Genomic DNA, 21,096 nt, shown 5'->3' on the forward strand with positions numbered 1-21,096 from the left:
GAAATATCTCCACATTGCCTGCCTATATGTGTTGCAACGCATATATCCCAAATCCAAAACCAAATATGACTAGTCACACCAAACAAATGAGTCACAGCAAGCGTATCCTAAAACTGCCTTGCCAACCCAGACTACCAAAAGCTCGCAGCAAGTACCGTACAACGGTTCTTACCAATCAAGAGCGTCCAGATTCCAACTGCCAAGTTCCAAATTCACCCAAACGGCCACTGCACGGCAAACCGACAGAAGAGGTCTCAGTCGAGGACCGGCGCCACCCAGATGGTCAGATCGGAAGGGAAGGAAGAAAACCTCGGGATTCCAGGACTAAAGGTGCCGCTGGCTGTGTTCACGTCCCTGGCAAGGTTTCAATCCTTCGTCACGACCAATCCTTCGAGCATCCGAGTCGCCGATGAGCCCCACGTGTCGGGCGCCAATTGATGAGTACAGGCCTCAGCAAGGCCTGCGAGTGCAAAGGGTTCGCCCTTCTGCGCACGAAGTCCTCCGACTATACAAAGGATTTGGCACGGAAACTGAAAATACAAAAACATAGTTTAATAAACCTTTAAAGGTGGTACTACAGCCCACACAACACTCTACAGTATTGTACAAGGTAGCACAAAGAACTCGTGTACACAGTCCACTTTTATACACAAAGAAGGGGCTCATAAGTTGGCGGGTACCACTCAAGACATGATTTACAACCATATATGGACATTTCTGAACATGATCAATACATGGGTGGAGTTAACGGTTCTTAAAGCCCGCGGAAATGCACATTCCTATCTGAGCTAATCAAACACAGATGTGACTTTCACTGAGCATGCGCTAGACGCACAAAGGACTATTTATAGCTTGTTGCTGGGCAGACTTCACGGGTGACTAACGGAGAGGTAGGACTCGCCACATGACGGGCACATGGCAATATGTAGCAGACAAAATGGAGGACAGAAAACAAGATGGAGTCTGGCCGTATCAAGAAAAACGCACAAATAAATCACAATATCATGTCTTTAGCTAATGCTTAACATTATTGCTGTTTTATTTACAACAGTGACAACCTGCCATTCGGACAATTTCCCTGAATCCGGAGAAATTATTCCCTGAAGGAGGATTTTTTCAAAGAATCACAAGATCTAATCTCTCACCTGATGGATAGGGGGTACCCCAAGAGACTTGTCACAAGATCTAGGAAAAGAGCGTGGTACCAGGACAGATCGACCCTACTGATGCCAAAAGACCGCACCTCCACTCAGGAACGGATGATATGCTTGATGACGCATTGTACCAAGAGCAATGAAATAAAAAAAATAGTCAATAAGCATTGGGGATTGGTCGCTGATGTGATAGACACCCCGGAACCACCTATGCATGCTTTCAAAAAGGCAAAGAACATAAGGGCTACGTGGTCCGGTCCCTGTTGGACACCCCACAGGCACCGACCATCCAAGGACTCTGCAAGTGGTAGGTCACTACAGATGTGCCACATGCAGAGCATGCCCCACATGTTGGGAAACCAAAAAAGTGACTCATAACAACCTTACCGTAGACCTCCGATCCTTCACAAATTGCAACACCAGTGGTATTATTTACGCCATTCTCTGTCCATGTGAGCTCATGTATATTGGACAAACCAGACAAAAAATAAAGAACCGGGTCTTCCAACACTGCAGCAGGATCCGATGTCAAACAGCAGGGGCACCACTCGTAGAACACTATATGGATAAGAAACACACCCCAGAATCAATGAGATGGGTGATACCGGAGAAGATCACATTGGGCCCCAGAGGAGGAAACCTGAATTCCATCCTGAATATTAGGGAGTGCAAATGGATGCATACGTTTAATACCATAACCAAAGGACTGAATGAACTAGATGCTAATTTCGCACAAATGGCTGAACTTGATCCCGAATAATTATTCCATAGGGTAGAACATATTTCACCCACCCCACAGGTGCTCTAACACCATAGAGACATGTAGAAATCAGCAGAATACTGTTAATGTTACCCAACCTGCTCATAATGCGTAACGTTTTAAACCCCTTTTTTTATGTATCGCATGTACATTAAGTTCACTAGCATGTCGAACTGTACTATCACAACTATGATACTATATTGGCCAGACTGTACCCTTCTGTATCACAAACAACTGGCAATGTCACACCGATCTTCAAAGTGGTATAACTGTGTTAGTACACAATTAGAAAGAGATCATTACAAACACGGTGTAAGGACCATCTGCCAACATACAGGCAGGGCATTAATAATATGTCATTACAGTATATTGTTATTGTACTTGGATTGTGCACTAAATTTAAACTATGCAAAGGTCTCTGCCCACATAGAAATATGTCATTGCTACAACTGTTGCGACGATGGCGCTTTGCAAGCACCAACAGAATGTATTAGTGTAATCATTTTATGGATTTGAATATTACAACTGTTAGAACTTCTGCTACAGTGATGCTTTACCAACACCATCAGAATGTATTACAAGCACCAACAGAATATACTATTGCAATCAACCTCTTTGTTTCAAAATTATGACACAAAACGAGCAAAAGAATAACACATTAGGCAACACAGCCCCTATTCGATTTTGGCACGCCTTTTCAGATGCTCCCTAGACCATGCGCCAGCCCATGACACGGGCTTTCAAGGGAGAGGCAGGTGATTGGCCCAGAGCAGCCGAGCCTCCAGAACCAGCATTCAGCGGCGGCACAGCGAGCTGGTTTTACTTAAGACGCAGCCCGGCAGTGCCTCGCCCTAACGGCAGAGCTACCGCCGACACAGACCAGGTAGGTTATTTAGGTTATTTAAAATGCTACCCGAACCGCAACGGACGCTTGGACTATTAGCCGACATCTATTAAACCCTTTAACCGGTTTGCTACACAGCGGACCATTAATCCCCATAGAGCCCTTGCTTGAATATGTGGCTCTAATAGTTACAGGCGACTGTTTCCTAAGCTGACGTGTGGTAATCCATCTAGCAACCAACAAGGTTACGAGAACCTTGCAATCTGTTTTAACACAGCACTTGTAATGGTGCCTCGCGCACATTATAAACAGTAGATAACGGTAATATTGTAGTTTGCCTGCCATGACTTCGTGCTGAACTAGCCTTTGATAATGGCCACAGTTTTAACGATAAAAACAGTCCAGTTGCAACATAACGGACCTCTGGGAGTACTCCAGTCCTGACTATCCTTATATATTTCTTGACTCCCTAGAATGGTGCCAGGCGCGCACTGAATAAAGGATATACCAACCAACCAAGGATATGATTGAATTTGTATGCTCGTCCACATGAGCATTGTCCGAGTAAGTCTCCCTCATTTTCTAAATATATTGATACGCGGCCCATATGCCATTAACTTCCATTGAGATTGTTCCTCCATTTTTTCTTCAGAATACTGAGGAGCCTTACCAGGCCCACTCAGTGACGGTTTAGATGCTGACTGTAGGTATTCCCTACTCACAGCCCATATGTGGAGTACATTTCACCACAAGTATCTAATGCTAGTTTCTATGTTCTAGGTGCTCCCATTGCATTTCTGTCCTGACGAAGACCCCAACATGAGGCAAGAATAACCCTTATACATATAGGGGGTCGAAACGTAGACTACACCAACCCAGCACACCATAGGACCTAAGGAAATGGATTAGTCTAGCCTATGTGTGTTGTTACTAGGGAACATGTGTACTAGCTTGAATGTAAAGGACTACTGATTTTAATGTGATGTTATCAATGTCACACCACCTTTACCCAGTCCCTCACAAACCCAATCACATCTATCCCCTCCTTTCTTCACTGAGAGCACTATTGAAGTAATGATTTGACAATTACGTTCATAGACCTTGAATATCAAAAGTTATCTTTTTGTGATGCAGTGATTACAATTTACATGATTTTTTTTTTTTTTTTTTTTTTTTTAAACCTTTATTGATGAAATGCACGATACACAGCGTCTGCCTACAACCCCGCAGGGCCGGCCGCTATGACATACAAGAGAAGGATAAAAAGGAAGCCATTCGGACAGAACGCTGTTAAAGCCATCTCTAAGCAAGGAGTATCATGTGGAGTCGCTAGCGATAGTATGAGGATAGGAAAAGGTTTAATTTTATGATTTTGTCGAGTACAAATTATAACACTACAAGGAGAGTAGAGGCTACTAAATGACCAGGATAGCTATCATCATTCGAAGAACACTGAACCCCGACCCCAAAGAGGTGAAGAAACATAGAAGAAGAAGAAGAAGAGAAAAAGAGAAAGAGGGCCATAGAAACAAAGAAAGAACATAAAACACAACCCATCCCCCCACCCTGCATACCAGCGGAAGGCCACGGCCCACCCCCCCCCCAGTAGGCATGCCTGTCGCCCCAAGAGAACCCCCAAGTGGGAAAGAGAATAGAGAGAGTGAGAAAAAACATCCCACTCCCCAACTCCCAGAAGAGGAGGGAGGAGCCAAATTCAACATATTCCCGGTCCCCCCCGGCCCTATAAGCATCCCCTCCCCGAAAGTATCAAATGCAAAACAATGGTGGCAAGCGAAACTGCAGGTGGGGAAATCAAATCCAAATCTGAGAGTAAATCAAACAAAAGGCAGTCTCATGCTCAAACAGTGGTAGTCCCAACTCAACCATATCATACACCGATAACAAGGAAGAGCAATTTAGCCCTGGCCTGATCCCGGGTACGTCCCCGAATGGAGTTCCTGGAGATAGCTCGCCCCCCTGAAAACAAGAAACAACATGGCAGCATATACTAGAAAGGCAGAGGAGGGCCTAACATTATTCTTCCCGGACACACCCGCCGTGTAGTCTCTCCCCACTCCGTAATATAGTAAAACAATAGCAGTATTAATTACGATAGAAACGGGGTGGGACATTGCGGTGCTCACAATCCAAAGCGTAGCCGAAAATGTTCCAGTCCGAGCCCCATTAGCTCGTCAGTCCCGATATACAAACAGAGGTCTTCAGCCCTGGCCTGAGCGCAACAGTCCCCCTGAGCACATCAACAGAGGAAAGCCTAATCCGTACAGAGTCGGGATATAAAATGGCCACTGTCGATGAGGAAACAGGAGATGAGGACAAAATGGAGGTCCCCAGGCGGCAGCCGCACAAAAGGCAGACAGTAGAAGCACCCCCACATACAGTGGCGGACATACCTTCCATTGCTGGGAAAAAGGCACTTGAGAAGCAGCAAGCTCAGGGGGATACAGTTTCCGAGTAAATGGAGGTTGGGGAAACAGTAACTTCTCCATAAGCAAGGTCTCAGACTCCAGTGGGATGTGCAACAATGTATCCCCGGTACCAATGCCGGATTGCCATTCACGGGAGTCGCGATGTAGGCTGGTATTCCGCACCTCCACGTCAATTCTCGGTCTCACGACTTCCCCCTCCGTGCACGTAAAAGCTGAGTCAGTACATCGCTGAGAGGCGGCCGGTCGGACCCACTCCGTCCGCCATGTCATGGTGCCTCCCGTCATGTTAGCTAGTGCTCGCAATTCCGCCCTGAGGTCAATTAAGGCTATGAGAACATCACGGCCGGTCGGCTCCGTCTGTAGATTATTCCGCTCCGCAACGCGTGTCCATGGACGCTGCACCGCGGTCCATTTAATGTCTGGATGGGGGTCGCTGGCGCGATGCGAACGGAGAGTCTCCGCGGCAGGGAGGGCAGCCGCCATTTTCGGTGCCTGGTGGGGCGCAGTATTGAAGGGGGAGAAAGACAGTCTCAGTGAGTTTGGGATCAGGCGAAGGTGCCTCTCGATTCCGGAGCGTTGAGAGAGGAGAATCACTGCCGCCGCGGTGCAAGTCTGGGCAGTCCTGGGGCGATCCACTTACTTCGGACGGTGCGGGTCAGCCCAGCCAGGGAGACGATAACAACAATGGAGGGCTGCACCCTCTCGCACCGATCACGCGGGCTGTGGCGCAGGTGATGCAAGGCGGATCCGTCCGACTCATCAAGCGGCGTTGTTCCCAAACAGTGGATCCCCGCTTCCAGGACTCAGCGAAAGCCTGCCGGTCTGAAGGTCCACGGCGGCCAGGAGCAGCACTGGTCTCAGCGTCCGAGCATGGAGACCCCGCCAGACGCGACGATATCTTCGGGAATCCAGCAGGTAGGGACCTCGACGGAGCACCGGGAATATCAGTACAGTAGCAGCTTTGGTCCGCTGCGGTGCAGGGCCGGATTGGAGATCAGGATATAAGTACAAAATATACCGGCTTGCGGAGCCGAGAATCGAGCGTCCGTTCAGGTCGCCATCTTGGCTCCTCCCCTACAATTTACATGATTGAAAAATAAATGTAAAGTAGACTTTGAATATCAGAAGCTTTTTTGTTCATTTTGTTGTACCAATGATTAATGATACGTATATGTGGTGAACGCCTGTATGAATTAATACAGAATAATTGCTGAATAACGGCGCAAACTCAGACCCCTCTCCTTTGTACTGACTCTTAAGTGGTAGCCTATTCTGAGGCTTTGAGGGCCATGTTTAGCCCTCTTCCAGCTCTCTCTGGTGTACCTTTGGGCCCCAAAGTACCTGCAGGACCTTTGACCATACCTCCACTGACTGGCACCTCCCTGATGCTGGTCAACACTGAGTCTGCCACTATCCCAGCATCAACGGACCCTAGTGCACAGCTGAAAAATCATGCAGCAGTGTTAGGGCCAACATCAGATCCACACCTGCTTAATTTGGATTCAGCCTCGGAGCCATCGAACATTCCAGAAACCACATCCATTTTTGATAAGGCAAATGAGAAGGTTGAGCCATGTTTCAATAATGAGCCTTTTTGCAAGCCTCTGCCTCGTGTGCTTTGCATTCTTTAATAAGATTTTTACTCCAACGCCCACGTTATTCAGATGTCATATCTAAAAGTGTCTACCATTATGGAGATTACATGTAGTGAAGGTGAACTGCTGGAAATTCGTCACGTTGAACTGTTACGTAATTGATAGTCAACATACCCTTGCTTTTCAAGAATCGCCTCCCCTCAATGCTCCTGTTGATTGTCCATTTTTGGCAGACCATTCCCCATTCTCCAGCAGTATGTTCTCATTCTTATGAACAAGTGGGTAATAGTGCTCTTTCCAGGAAATTAGATTGAAAGGGGATTTTACTCATTATAAACTTTTGCATCCAAAACGACTTTCTTTTCAAATTCAGGATGATGTCCCATGCACAAACCCTCTTATGCCTTGTGTTCAAGCCTGGAGGGGGTAATCGGACTTGTAGGAGGCATTTTTTCCTTACACCGATCCTGCTGTCACTACTGCTGCAATTTCTAGTGGGTTCTACTCACTACCAGTTTGCGTTCCAACATCATAGGTTGAGAGTCAGTAGTTAGTCATTTGGTTTGCTCCTTGAATGTGCAAGGTGATGACCTCAGTTGGAGTCATGTTGCCCAGCTCGGATGGTGTCTTCATCTGGTGGAGGCCCGATCCAGTTTCAGTCTCTGGGACACTTCTCGGATGGACCTTTTCACCACTCTTGAAAACACTCATTGAGTATTGTTCTGTGCGCTTCAGTTTCTGCTGGCAGGTGCTTTGGGAGACCATTCCACTCGAGATGGAACTTCGAGAATTATTACATGTTTCTGCCCATTGTGTCAGACTGGCCTAAGAGGGTGTAGTATTGAGCTGCTATGCCTCTCTGTCTATGCCATAATGAAATAGGTGGTCCGTGACTGCTTTGGAGCAGAAATGAATTATAATTTACCTTACGTGTGTCGCTTAACAAGTCAAACACTAGTAATGAATACCAAAACAACTGCAGCAACATACTTTGGTAGCCAAGTTAGCATAGTTCCAAAAACATACAGTCAGTGTCAGCCAAAATAACGCCAGATACTGTTAAGGTTCAGTATATTTAATATCATATACTTGAAATATATCAAAATAAATTCGATACAAAGGTTGCTCAAGGAAGTGGGGACATTTTAGATGTGCTGGTAAAAAGGGTAGAAAGGGTGAGTAGTCACAGATATTTAAGAGTTATACATGTTTCATATACTTTGGCAATGGACTGGTAAAAAGGCCAGTACAGGAGACCTGTCCTAAACAATGTATTTATTGCATTTTTATATATATTTCTCGAAAAATGCAACATTAAGGGAAGGTAATAAGATATGATACAGGTCCTATGTGGGTGGGATGCGGCAACGTTTCGACTCAGCTTGCGCTTGTAAGGTAATTTGAACCGCCGCTGTATTCATTACCTGTGTTTGACTTGTTAAGCGACACACGTATGGTAAATTATAATGCATTTCTGATCCAAAGCAGTCACGGACCACCTATTTCATAATTGCATTGCACCCAGGTCCGTTGGCGATTATTGGGTTTCCCCATTATTTTGTAATGGTTATCTCTGTCTATGCCATTGTCTTCAGCTTTCACTCAGGGCTGATATTCCCTCTTAGTGGGCTGTTTTTTGGCCTGATTATCTAAAGCCTCCACCTTCATGCTTTGAGATTGAGCAGGGCTTTACTTTGGACACCTTTAAAGGTTATTTATGTTAGCGTTTGTCAGAGCAGCCATCCTTATTCAAAGCACCTCTTGCATTTCTTAAAGTGTTGTCTTACAAGATCCCTCCTTCACTTTTTGTTATGCCTCCATGAGACAGAATTCAGGTGCTCAACTGTCTTGACAGGTCCAATTTTCGAGCCTATGTACAGGTGATCCTAAGTTTAACTATTCTTCTAACGGTCGTCCCCTTAATCAGCATGTTAGAAAACCTGCAGGCCCTGTCTATGCCCACTCTTTTCTCCTTTCTTCCAAGACAAAACTGGTCCTTTAGGTGAGGGCTTCCTTCCTTTTCGAAGGTGTTTTCTCTGCTCTGTGTATGTCAATCTGTTACACTTTTCCATTGTTGTATCCACACCCACTTCCTGCCAAGGAGGAAAAGAAAAACGAGATTGCAGAGAGTGCTGTGTTTTGTAGTATATGTTGCTGTGGATACACATGCTCTGCGTATATCTGCCATTTAGTGGTGGGTTCGGATGTTTACAAGTTGTTTTTCTTCAAGAAAGTCTTTAGTCACAAGATTATATGTTGACTCCTTCTTAGGCTGGCAATGCTCAATGTGAGACTGTTTTTTTCGCCATCTGGTTTGCACATTCATGATCGAAGCTCCAGGATCGAGGCGCCTCTCAGTGCTTTCTTCTGCTGTTCCCGGTCTTCTTGTCCACACCAATTGCAGATTAAGACATTATTCCATTGCAGTCTCTTCACTAATATTTCTGCGACACTGACTACCACCAAAAAACTATGCCTCTGGGCCTCAGGCCTAGTTCGGGGTCCCGATCCCCTTGAGCGCTCACTTGATGACTTCCAAGTGGAGAGTGCTCATTTGGTGATGAAACCGAGCGAACAACAACCCAGACACATTTGGGGGAAGAAACCCTCAAGGTCGACAAAGCCGGTACCTTGAGCATCAACCTTGAGTTGATCAACATCAACAGTCGCCCGAGTCTGTCTTCTCTTCCAACTCTGACACAGAGGAGGAGGAGCAACACCTCATCCACAGGGCTACTGGACCACACATACCGACGAAACCTCAGGCCGCAAGTATGACAGAAACACACCTTAAGCCCATCAAGGGACCTTGATGAGAGGCACTCACCACCCGAGGGGTTCGAGCCACCAACCCCTCCAGACTGAGCCACTCCTTCGGACACTGCATTTTCAGGCATCCTTTGGCCTCGAGAGAAACTCATGTAGCTAGTAATACTCACATCCACAGACTGTCAGTTATCAGCCAAGACAAAAATATTGGCCACCCTGGCACTGAAGCCCAAGCCAGCACCAAAGGTGCCAACCAGTCTCAAACTGTCGCTGACATCCAGAGCTCACACTGCACTGAAACACTCAGACTCCATAACACCAACTGTGCTGATCCGCTAGGGGCAAATAGGTGATTCAGTACTTAAGCATTCAACCCTGAAAACGTCCAGAGACACCCCAACCGCCTCAGCGCACAAGTCATCGGTGCCAAGAACAGCTGGATACGAAAGTCCAGAGGATTCTGTACAACCGATTCTGTAATGCTTACAGGCAGAGTAGGATACTATACAACAGACTTTGCATCCATTCACAAACTGGCAAAATTACAACAAAGCCCCCACCAAGACGGGTAGAGACTTTGCAATGCAAGAGGAACCATTTTTTTTTAAACACTCTATTTAGTTTTACACTAACAAAGAAAATATAAATAACATTGTACACAGCAATTAATAAGGCAGTGGTGGTGTTGTCACATTCCACGGATTCCCCTGATAATCAATCCATATACATTACATTGAGTAGTTATGCCTTATGGTTATACTACTTCGCTACTTGCCCAACAATGCTGTACACACTAGGTGCCCCTATCCTTGTTTAACATTTGTACAAGTGACTATCTACCCCAGGAATTAAATTGTATGTGTTTCTCATTCCTCACAATTTCCCACATCAAAAAATGTGTGAAAGGTGTGGAGGCTGCTTTAGGGGCGATGGGAGGAGGGGGTTCGGTAGGGGGACAACGGTATGTAAGTCTTTAGGGAGGGGGCCTAACCATTTTTTAAGAAGGTTGATATGGTATAGTTGTGTGCATTGGGGTGTGAGTTGGATGCGATATGAGGTTTACCATACCTTGTCCACAATTTTGTGAGGGCCCTGCCATTGTGATTTCACCTTTGTCAGGGCAGAAGGCATAAGGATCAAGACCCATTCCCTTACTTTTAGATGTCTCCACTTCTTTCCCTTATCATAGAAAATGTGTTGCTTTCTTTGGGCTTGCTCTAGATTGGCATCTGCAAATTCTCTGAGCTTATAGAGTCTGGTACGTAGGCTTTGGATGTAGTCAAGAAAATATTTTGTTTCCTCTTCTTTCTCTTACTCCCACACCTCTTTTGTTATCTCTAGTAGGCTACGGGGTTCTCAGCCATATAGGAGTTTGAAAGGGAAACATCCTAGGCTCGTTTGGATTTGGCTTCTGATGACATATAAGACCAGGGAAAGGAGCATGTCTCTTTCCTTGCATCTAACATATAATAGTGTTTTCAAGGTTAGATTGAGGGTAGCATTGTAACGCTCACACAGGCCATCTGTTTGTGGGTGGTAAACTGATGTTTTGATGTGTGATATATCCAAGGACTTGCAGATATGTACCATTAATTTTTCAACAAAGGGTTCCTTGGTCCGTGATGATTTCATGGGGGAAACCAACTCCGGAGAACAGCTGTAGTAGTTTGTTACTGATGTTTAGAGTAGTGGGGGCACGCAAAGGAAAGGCCTCGGGATACCCTGTGGCATAATCCACAATGACTAAGGCATAGTGATTGCCCTTCTTGGATCGGGGCAGGGGCCCGATGAGATCCATTCCCACCCTCTCGAATGGTTGACCTACAACTGGAAGCGGTTGTATGGGAACATCTGGGGGCCTGTATGTTTTTTTTTTTTGGCACACTTCACACTCATGACAAAACTTAGTGGCGTGTGACAAGATAACAGGCCAATAGAAGTTCTGCAACAACATCTGGGTGGTTTTGTGAGCCCCTCTGTGTCCTGCCAATAGATGTGAGTGTGCATAAAATAAGACCTTTTCTCGAAAGGCCTCGGGTACCACTAGTTGTGGGGGATCTCCGGGGGTTCCCAACCCTGTATAGGAGTTCATATTTTGATCAGAAAAAAGGGGGTTTGGGGTTTGGGGTTTGGCGTGTTTTCGGTCTATCGGGCATACCCCCCTGCGGCCTGATGGGTAGGATCGTATTGTTGGCTGAACCTAAAGCTTTTGTCTGAGAGCCAGGGGGGGTTGGGTGAGCACGGACGGACAAACCAGGCCATGGGGGTCCATGGGTTGTACTTTGTCAGGGTCAGAAAGGCTGGGTTATCCTGTCCTAGAATTATTTGTAGAGGGAGAGAGGGCAATACCCCTAGTTTGGCTTGTAGGACCTGCCCATCGAATAGAGAAATAGGGAGCTGGACCAAAGGGTAAACACAAACGTCCCCATGAACACATCTGATGGGCACCGTGTCTGTGATAGGGATGTTGGCGGACCTACCAGAGACTGAAATATAACAGACTGGCGACAACCTGAATTCAATAAAGCTCTTATGGTTGTGCCCTACACAAGTACGCTTAAATAGAAGCTGGGTCCCATTTCTTCGGTATAGAGGAATGAATGGGGTATACAGCCTATGTCCATAGGCTCGTCCTGTGTTCTTATGCGGGGGCAAGTCCTGGCAATATGGCCCCATTCGCCACACTCAAAACACTGAGGACCCTTGGCGGAAACCGGCTCGGGTGATATGGACGGGCTTCATAGGTTCTGAGATTGGTCTTGGGAGTTTATTCTCAGTTTTCACTGGAGGTCCTGATGGGCGTGTGGTTTTCTGTGAATCCCAAGAAAGGGAACGAGGTTTGGCCCTGTAAAAGGAAGTGGCCATTTCCACAGCCTGTTCGACAGTTGAGTGTGTGTCCTGTTTAAGCCATTGTTGGATAGGGAAGGGTAGGGCTTCAACAAACTGTTCCAAGTAAATCAAGGACATAATCTCTTCTTTGGTGCTGGTTTGGGGTTTCAACCATTTATCAGCTGCAGACTTCAGCTTGAAGAATAGGGTCTTCGGGTTATCCATGGGTGTTCTCCACTCTTTCCTAAACCACACCCTGTAAGCTTCTGCATCAAGTCCTAAATGGTCTAGTATGATACTCCTTATCTCATTATACGGAGTGTCCCCATTAGCATTGGCTACCTGATAGGCAGCCTGTGCTTCACCCGTGAGAAGGGGGGCCAAAAAGAAAGGCCATTTTGCTTCGGGCCACCCTGACGCTCTGTCTCCCCTCTCGAAGTTTAATAGGAATGCATTGGGGTCTTCGCGGGCTGGTATTTCTGTAGGGACACATTGGGGCCCGTTCCAGCACGGGTTTGCAAGAGAGCGGATAACTGTAAACGGTTGTCCGCAACCTTTTGCATGTTTTCCGCCTGATTCCTCATGGAATCCTTAAACATCTCTATTGTAGCGGGAATTCTGTTCTCCTACAGAACTGTGCATAGAGATTTGGAACCTCAGTGAATTAGGATGGCCCAAAACTCATCTCTGTACCCAAAATCCCCTTACCGAGCTAGCTACAGTGTCTCATTGGTCATAACAAACTCCCAAAGTTTAGACAAACCAGAACATGAACTTAGATTACCTCAGGAATCGTGGAACACATGAACACTCTTTCGCTATATAATCAATTCAAACCAGAACGTGGAGTAAATGAGGACACGTGCATATTTAAAATATTTATTTACTAATGCAGGGTTCTCAAACGCAGTATCTTATATAATACAAGCAAACCTATTATAAGAAACAAAGTTATCAGCATAGTTACTAGTCCATAAAAAGCGACGGGTGACAGCATACTAAAATGCTGAAATGAATAGGAATTAACAACACCTATTTCTCACCCTCCCTATTTAGCATAGTATATTATATCTATGAAGGTCTCTTTTGGGTTTTAGCAGGGCGGGCCCATACCTCAAAATCTCAGTGGCAGAGGATCACATCATCTTCCACCAGCTCTCTGCATGCGAAGCACCATCAAGTGTGTTACGTGTGTTTTCAGCAAAGCAATACAAAACCTGCTTAGAGCCAGATTTTGGCATCACCTGCATTTGTGTTGTGTCTAGGAAGGTGCAAAGATCAGACCTCACAACAACACTGTGTCGAGTTATCCTTGTAGGCTTCAGCACTCACTGTGCAGACAGTATACCAAGCAAAGCTGATATCAGAACAATAACATATTATTTCTCAAGTAAATCACAACGCTCTTCTAGGTTGAAAGCTAAAATAACAACTATGTGTTGTGTGCAAAATGAAGCAAAAGGAAAAATGGCGTTTAAACATTTAATAAGCTCATGCTAACTTAACACAGTATATAGAAAAAAAGTAGCTATATGACACTATGTCAGCCTGGGCAGAGGACATTTGATTCTCTACAGCCCACTCCATCTTCCCCTGACCACTTACCATCTGCTGGATCAGGTTCTCCATGGCGGTAGTCTTTAGTGAAGGCATAACCAGATCCCACTTCTGACACCAAGTGTAGCGCAGTGGAGAAGCAAGGACGAACACTGAAGTGAATAGACACAGGGTTTATTCAAATGAAGTCAGAATGGTTTGTCCATTCAAAACATAACGTTCGACAAAAGAAAAGGGCTCTCTCTGAGTTACGTAGGGATAGGCACTGTCTTCTTCCTCTCTTCCTTCAGGGCAGGAGGGAGTGGGGGGTTGGGGGGGTCGGTGCTTTATTCCTTTCCCTTCGTCTTGGGCTTGTTAGGCAAGGGACTCAGTAGGCGGTCAGCCGGTTTCCAATAAATGAAAGAAAAAAGTAACGCCCCGTAAGGATTGGATTCCTTAAATACAATATTGTGCCAAAGGAACAGGGAGTGAGATGAGATGCCACCTAATTCCGCCACTAGTGCTCTCTAAGTGTCTGACATGCAGCGCTCAAGACAAGAGGTACCGCGTACAGCACGTAAGCATACGGTACCGCGCAAGCGGGGCAGGAATTCAGCTCCCTCCGCCAGCCCGGTCTTTGTTTACCAACCTCCCTCGTACCTTGTGGAGCCATGCCCCTCCAGGGACGTGGCTGGTCTCCTCGCGATACCGGAGAGGGTCGAACTACCGTCTTGGGTCATCCACACGGCCGATGTCCTGGTGCTCTTGCACCAATGTTGTCTATACTCTGCGCTTGCTTCCGGTAGGTTCCTGGAGTCCGGGGCCCACAAAGAAGGTCTGGACGCTCTCCTGTTGTTCCCACGGTCGGGCTCCTTCAAGCGAACGCCAGCTGAATGCTTCGTTTTCTGCTTTGGTCGTGACCAGGTCATCTGACTGAGTCACGTGATCTGTAAAAGCCTCACCAAGCGTGTTTTCATTAAAGGAACAGTACCTGTTCTTCAACGCCACGTTCTGCGGACAGAGGAGAGGAGGGAGAAAGGTAAGGGGGAAAGGTCTCTGTTGTATTATCAGAGGATAGGGGGGAAGAGGGTAGTAGTTTGTCACGTGGCTGCTCTGATCTCTTTTACTGTGATTTCCTCATCCAAAACGAGGAGGTCATCCCTGTCTATATTTGGGTTGTGCTGTTTAGTTAATTGCCTTGTTGGTCCAAGAACAGGGCCTCGCAAAATCAGGAGGGGCCTCATAATAAGTGGAAACCATTTCAGGATATCTGAGGTGCAGGTGTAGTTTGTGCTTCGTGCATCCTTGATTTTATCTATGTGATTTTGTGCATAACGGTCTCGTGAAGTTTTAAAAATAGTAATTGCCCCCCTCTCATAATATTGCTCCAGTTCTCCTCTCACTTTGCGCAGGTCGTTGCGTACAAAATTAGGTGTTTTGCTTTTACAGGGTTTCCAACCTGCGTATCTCATCCTCCAATTCTCTTCTCTTGCATTTCCAGCCTTTCGAAAGTATTTCTAAAAGCTGTTTCAACTTTTCTGACTCCAGTCAGGCAACTGGGGTAAATTGAAGTGGTGAGGAATCTGCCGGTAGATAGATTATCCACCAGAAAGATCTTTATCAAAGTTAACTTGTTTGATACCAAGAAAGTGAGTTACTCTGCTCTACTATCTGTCACTGACTGTCAAATTGCATGCACATGATTGGCATGTATTATCAAGTTTTAGAAGAAGCACCCTATTATCTCATGGTCCCGGGGTACAATATAATAATTGTAAATAAAAAATACTATAGCTTATTGCCAGCTTCTTAAAAGATCCCTGTTTTCTGTGTCTGTACAAATGTCTAACTGCTCTCCCCCATTTGTTCCCAGGTCCAGGAGTTGCATGAAGAAGAAGCCCAGTGGGTGAATTATGATGAGGATGAGCTTAGTGTGAAGATGCAGTTAGCCGATGGTATCTTCGAGGCCTTACTACGGGACACGCTCAAAATGCTGCAAAAGATTCAGGAGAAGCAGATACAGATGCTGCTGGTGTGACGTGCCTGTGTTCCAAAGTCTCTTGGATAATCGTGCAATCATTACTCATGCACACACTCCCCTGCAAGCCTTAGCTCAACATCTCCTTCCGGGTTTAATGAGCAGCACAGCAGGCAGAGTATGTCTCGACCCCTTTCAGAAGCCTGAGGGGGTCCTTAAAAGAAAGTGCATGTAGCACTTGCAATAGTGACAGTTGACTGATGAAAGCAGTTGATAGTTTTCTCATTTAGAAATATCTCTGCAAATCTTGCCACATCTTTCATGAGTGTAACTAAAATATTAACCTGCAAAGAACAATCACAAGGCCGTGGACACTTGTCTTGGAAGGAATGTCCACCCCTAGTACCAGGGTTTGTCCGGTAATTGTTGACCTGTTAGTGATCAAGTGTGCCTGAGATTGTGTGGCAATGTTGATTGTGGAACTGTGTGCTGTTGGAATTGATCACAGTGTGTTATGTTTACTTTTATAATATAATAATTTATTAAAAATAGAGTAATTGTCAAAGGTAAGTGGAGATGCCACTGGCCCACTCTCAGGTGTAGGGACTGGAATGGAGTTTGGAGTCTCAGCCTCTTGCAAAGGAGGTGATATTTTAGAGCTTTTTTAGACTGCAAGGTCACACAAAGGGGACAGGAAAGACCACCAAGCTTTTCTGTTTGCGCAAAAAAAATTCAGGACCATTATGGAGAATTGCTTTGGCACACCTTGGACAATGAGTGGAGAATTGCTTTGGCACACCTTGGACGATGAGTAAGGAGAGACCATTGGCCCAAGCTTAAGGGCCTTAATGTGAAGCAGAAAGAGGGCCAGGGGCCATGGGGCTATCCCTCAACTGCAAAATAGCATGGGTGCTGTAGTTCAGGAGCAATATAGAGGGACTGGTCCGAGAGTAGGAGGTGAGATGACTATGTGGTCTGAAGGCTGGAAGTATGATGGGACTGTTCCGTGACAGGATGAGAGACTAGTACTTATCCAACATAGGCAGAGTGATGATTAGGCCCACACTTGGGTGCAAGATATGAGTCTCAGAGGTGCCAGGTGCCATTTAATGGAGGAGGAGACAGGCCATCGCCTACTAATTGAAGAAACCTAAGTGTTTCTGTGAGAAATAAAAAGCTAGAACATCAACTTAGCACTTTGGGAGTCTGAAGAAGGGATTGAGAGCCACTTGAAACAAGAAAGCAGACGTTGTTTGAATATCATATAGAGTAATTGTGAGCCCACACTGTAGTTTGTGAGACAATTCTGTAGGGTTAATACTGAAGTATTATCCTGGGATAAAAAGGTGAAACAATGAGGGCTTACCTGAACTGGGTTAACATTGCAGTCACACCCAATAACGTGAAAATGAAGGAGTTGGAGTTCCTTATTGATGGACCGAGACATCATCAAAAGCTCATGGTAGTGATAAAAGAAAATATTGTAGAATCATACTTCAAGGCAAGAGTGATTTCATCTCAAGGCTAGTACAAATGACTGTAGGCTATCTCTTGCGTAAGCACAGTGTGTCTGATCTACAAACAGGCATGATGGGATTGAAGGGCTCCTGTAAGGGACAACAAGAAATTTCAGTCCACACGTGTTAGAGGCATTGCCGTACTTCACTGGAGATCGAAGGACAGCTCTCATTGCCACCGTGTGACGTAGGTAGTGGATTGAATGCAATCTTGGTTTGCTGGAAGGGCATTGTAGGGCCACTTTACACTCACTGTATTTAGGTGAAAGCAGTACTCTGTAGGATGGGAGGCAAAGCTTCAAAATGACTCTGGCAGAGGAAATAAAGACATCAAGGCCAAACTTCACTTATGAAAGAACTCCAGAACTTTACATATGTTTAGTAAAATGAAGTGTCCTTAGCTTTCTGCAATACTTGAATACCATGTCTTCCATGCAAGTCTTTTGAGTTTCACATCATCTAAGACCTTCCAGCTCTAGTTGTGGGGGTCACTGCATGACATCTGAGATCTTCCGATTAGAGACCCTACTATTTGTTTAGAATTTCACCAGACCAGAGTTTCACAGTAATCAAAACTTTACCATGAGAGATGCTTCCAGCTGAATAGACATTTCTTTCAGGAGTCTCACCTAGGTTTGTTGCATTTCTGACCTACTAGTGGCACACATTTCTTGGGGTGTTATAGCATCAGAGATCTTTCAGCAAGATGCACTTCCAATTATGGTTCCCATGGAGAAATCTTTTTGGCTGTGGAAGGAGTTAACTCCTATAGACTGAAATCACAGTATGTGCGAACATTCAACAAGACATGTTCCTTATCAGAGAAAGTCCAGTGGGTGTAACTTCTCATTGTCAGCCTTCTTAAAGCTTCCAGTAAGAAGTGCTTCAGCTATGGAATGGGATGTCTTAGAGTGTCAGTGCTTCTGAGACCATCCAGCAACAGATGTTCTGAGTCAAGGCAACAGTTTTCTTTCTCAGATTGTCAGATCAGGTGAGACCTTGCAGTGACAGGAGTCACCTCTAGAAGAGGTTGTCACAGTATCCAGCACCTTCCAGTGGATAGCGCGCCTGTGTTTGAAGAGAGTTGTTTCATATAGAGGGTCTTCAATCTTGAACTCAAAGAATGCAAACCTATTTATACCTGTAAACCATCATGGTCCTAAACCAACGTGCCGTCACAAGAGCTTTTTATAAACTTGATTTTTCTGTGGAGACGGAGTTTCAAGGTTGGGTACTGCACAACCCATTCATGGCACCACCTGCTGCTAGGTCCAATCTGCAGTCTTGACATAACAGGCTATGCAGACACCTTTGTAATTATGAGATGTAAAATTGCTTGGTTTTTTTCTGCCTCCCTTGTAAATATATCCTGTTGACTGTAAGATAAAACAGAGCTGTAAATAAATATTGATTTATAAATTGTAGCAGTCTGTGTGTCGTACTTGTTTGTACTTTAGGAACATAGTTAAACAATTTGGCTTGCAGCACCTTAGCTTGGTAGTTTCCACCTGGGCCAAGATTTAGATTCTGGCCGAGCTCTGAACTGTATCCGTTTTAGGTAGTAGAAAATAAAAAAAATTAAAACCGTATCCTATTGTTAATAGATTCTTTAAGGGCATTACTCTTTTATTTCCTCCATCTCTTTTCATAATCACAAGTGGGACTTAAATCTTGTTCTCACATATCTCATGTGTGCTCCCTTCAAACCTCTTCATAACTGTCCTCTAAGGCTCCTTACTCTAAAAACTGCCTTCCTTGTGGGCATCACCTCTGCTCGCACGGCGAGGGAGCTTCAGGCTCAGTCTTCTAAGCCCCCTTTCTTCTTGTGCATCCGACATAGTGGTGCTTAAAACGAGGCCTTTGTTTCTTACTAAAGTGGTTACACCATTTCATGTAGGTCAATCTATTACTTTGCTTACCTTTTTCCTACCTCCGTACCCTTCCAAGTAGGAGGAGAAAACTCCACCGTCTGGCCCCTAAACGTGCGCTGTCATTCTATCTTGACCGCATCAAAGAGTTCCAGGTGAATTGTTATGTTATGTTAAGGCTGTACTTTTAGAGCGCACGGCTACCCCAAGGGGTGTCCAGGCGCTTTGGCAAAGAGAACCTGAAACCTAAGAACACAGAGGCAGCAGCACTACAGTCACAGTGATTACGCGGAAAAGAGCATGGTCTTCAGCTCTTTCCTGAAAGCTAGGAGACTCTTAGCTTTGCGGAGGGAGAGAGGGAGCTCGTTCCAAAGGCGAGCTGCCACATGTTGGAAGGACCGTCTTCCCATCCGAACTCGTTTGGCGATAGGCACCTCCATTTTAGCCAAATCGGCTGACCGCAACGTCCTCCGCGGCACATAGAAAGCGGTACGCTTCCTAATATAATTAGGACCGACAGAGTTAAGGGCTTTGAAGGCCAGCGTAAGGATTTTAAATCTGATTCTTTTGGAAATAGGTAGCCAATGCAGCCTAGTTAGAAGCAGTTGGGCGCTGGCTCTCCTTGGCAGGCCAAATATGGCTCTGGCCGCCGAATTTTGGACAATTTGCTGTCTAGCCAGGAGGTACTTGGGCAGACCAGCAAAAAGCGCATTAGCGTAATCTAACTGAGACCCTACTAGCGCCTGGACTACCGTCTTCCGATACTGTAGGGAAAGCAAAGGAAGAAACTTCCTCAGCATCTTAAGGATGCCGAAGCATTTCCCTGATATCCCCATAATATGGGGGCGGAAGGAGAGGTCATCATTAAATACCACTCCAAGATTTTTCACTTGGGAAGATGATTTCTCAGGGGGGAACATGTCCTGGGGCCACCAGGACTTCCAGTCCGGATCAGGGGCACAGCCAAAGAAAAGCAACTCAGACTAATCCGAGTTGCATTTCAGGCTGTGCCGCTGAAACCACGCAAAGACTGCACTCAGACAGTCTTTGATCCTGTCGCCGTCAAAAGCCTCTCCTTTGCTGCATGTAAACAGGAGCTGGGTGTCATCAGCGTATGAGATGACCCGGGCCCCATAAGCCTCCGCTACCAACGCCAGAGGGGCCATATAGATGTTAAAAATGGTGGGGCTCAGAATGGACCTTTAAGGAACCCCAACCTCTAGCGATGGCATTTCAGCGGAGAACGGTGGAGCCCAGATCACCTGTCGGCGGTCCGATAAAAAGGATTGAAACCAGTCCAACACCGTCCCCCGCAGTCCGATCTCCCTGAGTCTTAATAGGAGACCAGCATGAGGGACGGTGTCGAAAGCCGCCGACAAATCCAGCATGACTAACATAGCCTTGCCCCCTAGATCGAGCGTCTCCCTGATGGCATCGGTCACCTCCACGAGGGCTGTCTCCGTGCTATAATTAGCACGGAAACCGGATTGAGAGTCATGGAGAATGTTGTTATTCTCAATAAAGGTGGTAAGTGTATACTGAACATGCTTCTCAACCACCTTCGCCAGAGCAGGGAGAAGGGAGATCAGTCTATAGTTAGCCAGCAGCAAAGGATCTAACAGAGGTTTTTTGATCAGCGGCAGAATGAGTGCGTGTTTCCATTCCCGAGGCACCACTCCGGAGCTCAAAGACAGATTGAGCAGGGGGTTCAACAAGCTGTTTACTGCCGATGCCACCCTGCCCAAGCACTTTGCTGGACAAGCATCCAGGGGTGAGCCAGATTGAAGCCGAGACAGTAG

At 45.9% G+C, this 21,096-nt stretch overlaps 1 protein-coding gene across 2 annotated transcripts in view; it reads left to right on the forward strand.

The window, feature by feature from the left end:
• The window catches only part of CEP350 (centrosomal protein 350), a 1,459,870-nt gene extending 1,441,017 nt beyond the window's left edge, over positions 1–18,853 (forward strand). For both annotated transcript variants that reach the window (XM_086955422.1, XM_086955428.1), the window contains one exon: positions 15,808–18,853. In XM_086955422.1, coding sequence (XP_086811548.1) covers positions 15,808–15,972 — 165 coding nt within the window. In that variant the 3' untranslated portion in view covers positions 15,973–18,853. The remainder of the gene's footprint in view (positions 1–15,807) is intronic.
• The last annotated feature ends 2,243 nt before the right edge of the window (positions 18,854–21,096 follow it).

Source organism: Lissotriton vulgaris, chromosome 1_1 (assembly GCF_964263255.1).
Source record: "Lissotriton vulgaris chromosome 1_1, aLisVul1.2, whole genome shotgun sequence".
Taxonomy (NCBI): domain Eukaryota; kingdom Metazoa; phylum Chordata; class Amphibia; order Caudata; family Salamandridae; genus Lissotriton; species Lissotriton vulgaris.